Genomic DNA, 10,562 nt, shown 5'->3' on the forward strand with positions numbered 1-10,562 from the left:
TAGTGCAGTCGCAAAAACCATGAAGCGCAATGATGAAACTGGCTCTCATGAGGAAGACCCAGAGTTACTTTTGCTGCAGAGGATAAGTTCAGTAGAGTGAACTGCACCTCAGATTGGAGCCCAAATAAATTCTTCACAGAGTTCAAGAAACACACACATCTCAACATGCACTGTTCACAGAGGAGACTGCGTGAATCAGACTTTCATGGTCAAATTGCTCCATTGAAACCGCTACAAAAGGACGGACACCAAAAATAAGAAGAGACTTGCTTGGACCAAGAAACATGAGCAATGGACCTTAGACTGGTGGAAATCTGTCCTTTGGTCTGATGAGTCCAAATTCGACATTTTTGCCTTTCAATGTGTGTGTAAAGAATCCAGGGTGTTTAGTTGGGTCTACTCTTCATTATAAAACTATTTGTTGAATTGTTTAAAATCCATCAGAAGCTCAATAAGTCTTGACGGGGACAGAGCTTGTTTTGACAAGGAAAGTGAAAAGGACTGAGGGAAAGTAAAATGGAAAATACATGGAAAGGAACATGGAAGAACCTCAAAGAACATTGCATTTTCAAGATCATGTAACATCAAAATGCATCTTATATTCCTGCCCTGACAGAAAAACCACATGATTTCAACTTACATTTTATGTGAGCACAAATGACATTTTGGAACACAACGTTATCACATTTTCACATGTGTAGTTTCATGTAATCACATGTTGCTTTACATGTTATCACATTATCTTCACATAAGATTACATTAAAACATGTTTTTGGTACACTTCCCGTGTTCATGTGAAATTCATGTGTTTTTTGCGTAAACGCCCTGCAGTTCCACACTCAAGGATCTTAATAATGCTTTAAATGCACATGTATGATTGTGCATGTGTAATGGGTTGAAAACAAAGTCACTAAAAACAGACACCCATTTATTATTTATCCCCCCTAATTGTTTCTGTATTTGTCTTAATGAATCTTAATGTGATTTTCTACATACTTTATCGTCAGCAGTCCATCAGGCCAATAGATGGCGCTGTTGCACTGTTGTAGCAGGAGAAACATTAAGTTCTGGTCAAGAGCTCACCATCTGCAGAATAAGGACCAGAACTTTACAGAGGTAAACTGTGTCAGTTCTTTTACTATTACAGGTATGTAACAGCACTTCAAACGTTCAAATATATACACAATATGTAATAACATGCTATTTAACAACTTTGTCAAGATATTATCACGTTAGGAAAGGTTTTGTTTTGGCTTTGTGTCGAACTGAGTGAGAGAAGAAGGTGATTTACATTGAGTGAGAGTGTATGTTAGCTTGATGCTAGCTGAGGTAAAAAAAAACATTTACGAGTCACAAAGACTATGTTTACTGAGTAGCTGACTTGTACTGGATTTTGTCTAGGAGATTTTTTATCAAGAATCCATTTGTTAGGGATTTCTGAGTTGGTTTTACATGTTATTGGTTGTTTTGTGTAAAATTGTGCTCACTAGCTGGTAAACTGGCCGAGCACGCTCAGTCTGGTGGACTTTTAGTGCATACAGTGAGAGAGAGACGATTTTCTGGAGGTGCCACTATCTTAAAGCTGAATGTATTGTTGTCACTTTTCTATAGAGGTAGAGGTATATAGAGAAACATTCAGTTATTTATGGTTTCATATATAGGTGTTTCTATTGTATGAATGTGAAATACATTGTGGTTTTCATGTGAAACCGTACACTAAGACAGGGTTATTTGTGGAACATTTTTTATTTCTGCTTTAGGTAAAGTGCATTTATGTTGTTTAATTTAAAGTGTGCACTTGTTTGATGTGAATATTTTCAAAGTACTAACAAGAAAATAGACAATTGAACAAGAGAAAAAAAATATTCTTCAAAATAAAGAAAGCGGCAGAACTTTGCAGACTTAAACTTGTGTCCGTTCTTTTTACTATTGCAGGCCACCTCAGCTACACATGTACTCTGTCTGCACACGCATCCACGCATGCACATACACACGGACAAACACACACTAATGTTCTCTCTCTTGTGTTTGTCAGCAGTTCATCGTGGCCCTGTAGTTCGCCTCCTTCACCAAAGCTCTGTCAGGGACCTACATGAAGAGTGCCATCACTCAGAGAGACACTTTGACCTGTCCTGCTCTCTCATCGGACTCAGACAGCAGCTTTGAGATGGGTTTCAACAATAACATTGAGTTGCTTGAGAATTCATGTAGTAAAAACCAGATACAGACTACAGTATGATCCATTTTTTTTGTGGTTCAATCAGAGTCTGCTCTCAATACTGTCCAGTTTTATAGTTGTTCCTATTAATTGATTGACTGGCGTTTGTCCATGACTCTACTGTCAAACCCCTCACATGGTTTTATTTGATGCTGTGTTGTTGCAGCCTAGTATCCAAACTGATATACCATTTTTAGTTGGAAAAAAACAGTGTTTATAATTTGCAATTCCTGACTTCTGTAGTGTTGTGGTTTCTTGCAGGTAACCTGCTGTTCCTGGCTGTGGTCAGCCATTTTGGGGCGAAGCTGCACCGGCCCAGGCTCATTGCTATGGGCTGTTTCCTCATGGCTGTAGGATCCTTCCTCACAGGCCTGCCACACTTCTTCATGGGACGGTAAAACAACTGAAATACTGGTTAAACTTATACTTGTAGAGATACTCCAATGCAGAGGATAGTTTCACTTTAGAAAGAAAGAAATGTATCCAGTTGTTGATTAATTTCAGTTAACTTCGAACTAAAGTCTTGCGTAATTGGTCAGCTGCTTGATTATGTTTTGGGGCCATACATGTTAAGAGAAGGGATTAACTTGTTATGGCTGCAATCCTGTTAACGGGATAAGTGTCATCAACAACCGCTGTATAGCATAGCGCTACATTCAATAAATATTATAAAAAATATTTATATTCATGAAATCACAAGTGCAATATAAGAAAACACAGTTTAGCCTTTTGTTAATCCACCTGTCATGTCAGATTTTGAAATTATGCTTTACAGCGAAAGCAATCCAAGCGTTTGTGTAAATTTATCGATCGCTCGACAAAACATTAAGTACACTTAGCATCAAGTAGCTCGGTCACGAAAATTTGAAAAGCAATTCAATTTATTGTTTACCTTTGATGATCTTCGGATGTTCTCACGAGACTCCCAGTTACACAACAAATGTTCCTTTTGTTCCATAAACATAATTTTTATATCCAAAATCCCTCTGTTTGTTCAGAAATTCACAGGAAAGAGCGGTCACGACAACGCGGAAAAATTCCAAATAGTTTCCATAATGTCCACAGAAACATGTCAAACGTTTTTTATAATCAATCCTCAGGTTGTTTTTAAAATTATGATCGATAATATATCAACCGCAAATATCTTTCACAGTAGGAGAGGGAAAAGCAATAGCTGTCCAAAATCTGTTGCTCGAGCAAAACTCATGTGACCACTTGATGCAATGTTATGTTTCTGGCTCATTTTTCAAAATAAAAGCCTGGAACTATGTCTGAAGACTGTTGACACTGTTGAAGCGATAGGAAACGGAATCTGACTCAGTTACACCAGCTCCGTCAGGAGGAATGGGACAAAATTCACACAACTTATTGTGGGAAGCTTTTGGAAGGCTACCCATAAAGTTTGACACAAGTTAAACAATTCAAAGGCAATGCTACCAAATACTAATTGAGTGTAGGTAAACTTCTGACCCACTGGGAATGTGATGAAAGAAATACAAGCTGAAATAAATAAATCTCTCCTATTATTCTGACATTTCACATTCTTAAAATAAAGTGGTGATCCTAACTGACCTAAAACAGGGGATTTTTACTAGGATTAAATTTCAGGAATTGTGAAAAACTGAGTTTAAATGTATTTGGCTAAGGTGTATGTAAACTTCCGACTTCAACTGTATATATATATATATATATAAACTCAGCAAAAAAATAAATGTCCTCTCACTGTCAACTGCGTTTATTTTCAGCAAACATAACATGTGTAAATATTTGTATGAACATAACAAGATTCAACAACTGAGACAAACTGAACCAGTTCCACAGAAATTTGACTAACAGAAATGGAATAATCAAAATCAGTGGTCAAAATAAAAAGTAACAGTCAGTATCTGGTGTGGCCATCAACTGCATTAAGTACTGCAGTGCATCTTCTCCCCTTGGACTGCACCAGATTTGCCAGTTCTTGCTGTACCATGTTACCCCACTCTTCCACCTAGGTACCTGAAAGTACACAGACATTTCTGGGGGGAATGGCCCTAGCTCTCACCCTCCGATCCAACAGGTCCCAGATGTGCTCAATGGGATTGAGATCCGGGCTCTTCGCTGACCATGGCAGAACACTGATATTCCTGTCTTGCAGGAAATCATGCACAGAACGAGCAGTATGGCTGGTGGCATTGTCATGCTAGAGGGTTATGTCAGGATGAGCCTGCAGGAAGTGTACCATATGAGGGAGGAGGATGTCTTCCCTGTAATACACAGCGTTGAGACTGCCTGCAATGACAACAAGCTTAGTCCGATGATGCTGTGATACTCTGCGCCAGACCATGACGGACCCTCCACCTCCAAATCGATATCGCTCCAGAGTACAGGCCTCGGTGTAACGCTCATTCCTTCAACGATAAACGTAAATCTGACCATCACACCTGGTGAGACAAAACCGCGACTCGTCAGTGAAGAGCACTTTTTGGCAGTCCTGTCTGGTCCAGCAACGGTGGGTTTGTGCCCATAGGTGACGCTGTTGCCGGTGATGTCTAATGAGGACCTGCCTTACAACAGGCCTACAAGCCCTCAGTTCAGCCTCTCTGTTTATTGCGGAAAGTCTGAGCACTGATGTAGGGATTGTGCCTGGGAAACAGTGTTTAAACCCTTTACAATGAAGATCTGTGAAGTTACTTGGATTTTTAGGAATTATCTTTGAAAGACAGGGTCCTAAAAAAGGGACGTTTATTTTTTTGCTGAGTTTATATATATATATATATATATAGTATTTACAAATTCACCACATTCATGATTTTATATGGGAATCAAAAAGCTTTCATTGATGTTCACCATGTGCTGATGTGCTCAGCACTGTCAACAGACCCCCATTATGGCATCACAATGTAACGGAAGCCTTGCCATGATAAATGGTTGCAAGTTCAAATCCCCGAGCTGACAAGGTACAAATCTGTCGTTCTTCCCCTGAACAGGCAGTTAACCCACTGTTCCTAGGCCGTCATTGAAAATAAGAATTTGTTCTTAACTGACTTGCCTAGTAAAATTCAAATTAAATTTAATAACATTGCTGTTTCCATCTGACAAGCAACATTTAATTTCCAATAATTTCTTGATAGATCTCTCACAGAGATAAGCCAGAGTCACTGGCTTGCTGGGGCTCTCTCATGCCGTCCTTGGAGGGGGTGCGTCACCTGAGTGGGTTGATTCACTGTTGTGGTCATCCTGTCTGGGTTGGCGCCCCCCCCTTGGGTTGTGCCGTGGCGGAGATCTTTGTAGGCTATACTCAGCCTTGTCTCAGGATGGTAAGTTGGTGGTTGAAGATATCCCTCTAGTGGTGTGGGGGTTGTGCTTTGGCAAAGTGGGTGGGGTTATATCCTTCCTGTTTGGCCCTGTCCGGGGGTGTCCTCGGATGGGGCCACAGTGTCTCCTGACCCCTCCTGTCTCAGCCTCCAGTATTTATGCTGCAGTAGCTTATGTGTCGGGGGGCTGGGGTCAGTTTGTTATATCTGGAGTACTTCTCCTGTCCTATTCGGTGTCCTGTGTGAATCTAAGTGTGCGTTCTCTAATTCTCTCCTTCTCTCTTTCTTTTTCTCTCTCGGAGGACCTGAGCCCTAGGACCATGCCCCAGGATTACCTGACATGATGACTCCTTGCTGTCCCCAGTCCACCTGGCCATGCTGCTGTTCCAGTTTCAACTGACCTGAGCCCTAGGACCATGCCCCAGGACTACCTGACATTTTTATTTTTTATTTTTATTTCACCTTTATTTAACCAGGTAGGCTAGTTGAGAACAAGTTCTCATTTGCAACTGCGACCTGGCCAAGATAAAGCATAGCAGTGTGAGCATACAACAAAGAGTTACACATGGAGTAAACAATTAACAAGTCAATAACACAGTAGAAAACAAAGGGGGGGTCTATATACAATGTGTGCAAAAGGCATGAGGAGGTAGGCAAATAATTACAATTTTGCAGATTAACACTGGAGTGATAAAAGATCAGATGGTCATGTACAGGTAGAGATATTGGTGTGCAGAAGAGCAGAAAAGTAAATAAATAAAAAACAGTATGGGGATGAGGTAGGTGAAAAGGGTGGGCTATTTACCAATAGACTATGTACAGCTGCAGCGATCGGTTAGCTGCTCAGATAGCTGATGTTTGAAGTTGGTGAGGGAGATAAAAGTCTCCAACTTCAGCGATTTTTGCAATTCGTTCCAGTCACAGGCAGCAGAGTACTGGAACGAAAGGCGGCCAAATGAGGTGTTGGCTTTAGGGATGATCAGTGAGATACACCTGCTGGAGCGCGTGCTACGGATGGGTGTTGCCATCGTGACCAGTGAGCTGAGATAAGGCGGAGCTTTACCTAGCATAGACTTGTAGATGACCTGGAGCCAGTGGGTCTGGCGACGAATATGTAGCGAGGGCCAGCCGACTAGAGCATACAAGTCGCAGTGGTGGGTGGTATAAGGTGCTTTAGTGACAAAACGGATGGCACTGTGATAGACTGCATCCAGTTTGCTGAGTAGAGTGTTGGAAGCCATTTTGTAGATGACATCGCCGAAGTCGAGGATCGGTAGGATAGTCAGTTTTACTAGGGTAAGCTTGGCGGCTTGAGTGAAGGAGGCTTTGTTGCGGAATAGAAAGCCGACTCTTGATTTGATTTTCGATTGGAGATGTTTGATATGAGTCTGGAAGGAGAGTTTGCAGTCTAGCCAGACACCTAGGTACTTATAGACGTCCACATATTCTAGGTCGGAACCATCCAGGGTGGTGATGCTAGTCGGGCATGCAGGTGCAGGCAGCGACCGGTTGAAAAGCATGCATTTGGTTTTACTAGCGTTTAAGAGCAGTTGGAGGCCACGGAAGGAGTGTTGTATGGCATTGAAGCTTGTTTGGAGGTTAGATAGCACAGTGTCCAAAGACGGGCCGAAGGTATATATATAGAATGGTGTCGTCTGCGTAGAGGTGGATCAGGGAATCGCCCGCAGCAAGAGCAACATCATTGATATACACAGAGAAAAGAGTCGGCCCGAGAATTGAACCCTGTGGCACCCCCATAGAGACTGCCAGAGGACCGGACAGCATGCCCTCCGATTTGACACACTGAACTCTGTCTGCAAAGTAATTGGTGAACCAGGCAAGGCAGTCATCCGAAAAACCGAGACATGATGACTCCTTGCTGTCCCCAGTCCACCTGGCCATGCTGCTGCTCCAGTTTCAACTTCCACCTGACTGTGCTGCTGCTCCAGTTTCAACTGTTCTGCCTTATTATTATTCGACCATGCTGGTCATTTATGAACATTTGAACATCTTGGCCATGTTCTGTTATAATCTCCACCCGGCACAGCCAGAAGAGGACTGGCCACCCCACATAGCCTGGTTCCTCTCTAGGTTTCTTCCTAGGTATTGGCCTTTCTTGGGAGTTTTTCCTAGCCACCGTGCTTCTACACCTGCATTGCTTGCTGTTTGGGGTTTTAGGCTGGGTTTCTGTACAGCACTTTGAGATATCAGCTGATGTACGAAGGGCTATATAAATAAATTTGATTTGATTTAGGTTAAGTTCTTATTTTGAGAGTGTTAATATTTATCATCAATGGCTTATCGAGGGAGAAAATCAAGTGAGTTTGACAAACTCCAAAAAGAGAACTCACAGATGAAGAGTCTCATCGAAAACCTGAGGAAGCAAAACATGGCTTTAAACCAACAGGATGACCAGGACAAGATTTCAAGTTTTGTAAGGCTCATCAGTTTTTCAAATGTTTTTCCAAAAATATCACTGTTTATTTTGTGGTTTCATAGACATACAGTAGGCCTACATCCATAAAATCTTTAGCTTAAAATTTTTTTATGACACACTGTGGAAACTATTTTGCCTACTTCACTTCTGCTATACATTTCATACTGTACCATTGTGATCCAGGGCTATCAGGAGAGCTACCCAGTCCCAGAGGGCCATCGTGTCTTCATCAGTGATGCCAGACTTCTGCAGATGCAGAGAGCTGAGAGAGAGACCATGGAAGCAAAGCAAAGAAAGATAAGTGCTATCCATGAGAATTATGTCCGGACTGCTCTCATCGGGGTTGGCAGCACCTTCGCGCACCACTTCGTCCCCTCTATTCAGTGCATTCCGTGGCCGAAAGCTCCACCGAGGCCTTTGCCACGAAGGCTTGAGCACATAGCTCTGGCCCCACTGAAGAACGTGGTGGGGGTGGACGGAGCCCAAGTTCGACCCGGATCTCACTCTCTGGAGTCCATCCAGGTAAATAAGTCATTCAGCAGCAGTAGCGTGTGGCCTGTTCCCGTCCCTCCCACTGGAGCTCCCTCCAAGAGGGGCAAGAAGAAGAAGGGCAGGCGGGGAGTCAAAGCCCTGAAAGTCCAGTCGGATCAGGGCTGTGCTGACAACAATGGACCCATTGACCTGATGGAGGAGGTGAGGGACATCGAGCCTCACCTGAAGGAGGAGGCCTGGAAGGTAGGATGGACTTAGAATTTATTGTAAATGTGAACATTTGCAGTTCAGAATTATACTTGGACTGATAAATTGCCAAAACAGATAGTGGTTCCATGTCTTAAAATCAAATCAAACTTTATTTGTCACATGTGCCGAACACAACAAGTGTAGACCTTACCGTGAAACCAACAGTGCAGTTCAAGAAGAGTTAAGAAAGTATTTACCAAATAAATAATAAAGTAAAAATAAATAAATAATAAAGTAAAAAAATAATAATAATTAAAGTAACACAATGACATAACAATAACGAGGCTCAATACAGTACCGAGTAAGTGTGTGGGGGTACAAGTTAGAAAGGATACTCTCTTTTTGACAGCATGATAGAATAGATCCTAGAATACAGGATCTCTCTGTGTATTAGTTTATGTATATACTAGTTCTATATGTATTTCTATGATGGGAGCATTGTTTTCTGGTCTACACCAAAGGTGGTACATGAGGTGAAGGCCATGGGCAGGAGAAGTTTGGGCTCGGCCATGTCCATGGGGGAAATAGCCACCAGCTCTCTGGGAAGCCTGAGCTCAGTGGATATGAACACCCCTGCGGAGCTCCGTGACTACTTGGATGTTGGGACCCCGGTCAAGTTGCGTGACAGCCCACCCAGGCCTGCTCCCCCTCCTACCAAGCCCAGGAGCAAACAGCCTCGGCCTATAAGGTTCCTTAGCCTGCCAAAGGCTGCCACCGGCTCAGGTCAGTCCCTCTCATGTACTCACACTAATGTAAATTAGACAGGGAGATGAAGCTAGGTAGATTGATAGAAAAACAGTAGGAAGGGAAGAGACACAAATGGCTTTAGCCCAGGGCCACACTTGATTTGCCTGTTTCACAGTGAGATAACCTTTACTCAAGGTTAATTGGACCCTGCTTCTGAGCAGGGAGAGCACCAAAAATATATGTGCTAAATTTAAAATGATATCATAATGAACTAGTGTTAAAAGCTACAAACAGATATGAAAATGAGTAAATACATAAATAAGATGTCTGCTGTCAACCCATAGACAATAAGGCAGCCAGTGAGCCAAAGGGCCAAATAAAGAACCAGGCCAGATTGCAGCCCCTGTCCAACCCAGAGCAGGCCCTGACTAAGACCTTCAAGCTGCTCCACTCTCCCTCTGATGACTGGTGAGCATTCACCCTAGACAAGACCAATGGAGCTAGGCTAAAGGAAGCACAGTGTAGTGTCCTTGGAAATGTAGATTTGAGCTACAGAGCATAGAAACTTCTGAATTTAAGAGACCAGAGTCCTAATTGATTAACATAATTTTAATGTTTTTGGAAAATGTTGTGGAAAATGCTTACGTTTCTTTCACTGATTTGCAGGGAGAAGAAGATCGAGGGCTTGACCTTTCTCCGTGTGATGGCTCAGAACCACATGGACATACTGATGCCTAAACTCCATGATATCTGCCTTGCCATTATAAATGAGGTAGCTGTATTCATTCACTGCCCTATTCATTCATCTGCACAAATCTGCTACATTTGGAGAACAAGTCAAATTATTGTGTCATGTTTCTGATGTTTGTGGGTTGTACTGCTCAACATTAATAGCTGGTCCTGTGCATGTTATTATGATTCAGGTGAAGAACCTGCGCTCTGCAGTGTCTTTTGCTGACAGTGAGGTGGAGGGGACGGCACGCGTGCTGCTGCACAAAGCCAGCGAGGCCAACTCCTTCATCCGGCAGGGCGCCAACTTTGCCCTGGGTCACATGGTGCAGAGCTGCACCCCTACACGTGTCATGAATGCCCTGCTGGTCGGTGGGCTGAGGTAAAGAGGGAGAGGGGTCAATTAACACTCACTAAGGGGTAGATCCGGACTTCCACAAATTGTCCCATTATC

At 42.7% G+C, this 10,562-nt stretch overlaps 1 protein-coding gene and 1 long non-coding RNA gene across 2 annotated transcripts; both read left to right on the forward strand.

Annotated features, from left to right (window-relative positions):
* Positions 1 to 1,066: 1,066 nt before the first annotated feature.
* Positions 1,067 to 5,864, forward strand: LOC116373873 (uncharacterized). Its single transcript, XR_004209603.1, has 3 exons — positions 1,067 to 1,147; positions 2,036 to 2,612; positions 5,817 to 5,864. It is a non-coding gene; the product is annotated as an uncharacterized LOC116373873 (long non-coding RNA).
* A 1,828-nt stretch (positions 5,865 to 7,692) lies between these two features.
* On the forward strand, positions 7,693 to 10,419 carry LOC116373871 (uncharacterized). The gene is made up of 5 exons (XM_031822173.1): positions 7,693 to 7,948; positions 8,135 to 8,686; positions 9,154 to 9,415; positions 10,046 to 10,151; positions 10,303 to 10,419. The coding sequence occupies exons 1-4, from the start codon at positions 7,808 to 7,810 to the stop codon at positions 10,066 to 10,068; spliced, it is 978 nt and encodes a 325-aa protein (XP_031678033.1). The 5' UTR covers positions 7,693 to 7,807; the 3' UTR covers positions 10,069 to 10,151; positions 10,303 to 10,419.
* Positions 10,420 to 10,562: the final 143 nt, after the last annotated feature.

The sequence above is a fragment of the Oncorhynchus kisutch genome, unplaced genomic scaffold, assembly GCF_002021735.2.
Source record: "Oncorhynchus kisutch isolate 150728-3 unplaced genomic scaffold, Okis_V2 scaffold4078, whole genome shotgun sequence".
Taxonomy (NCBI): domain Eukaryota; kingdom Metazoa; phylum Chordata; class Actinopteri; order Salmoniformes; family Salmonidae; genus Oncorhynchus; species Oncorhynchus kisutch.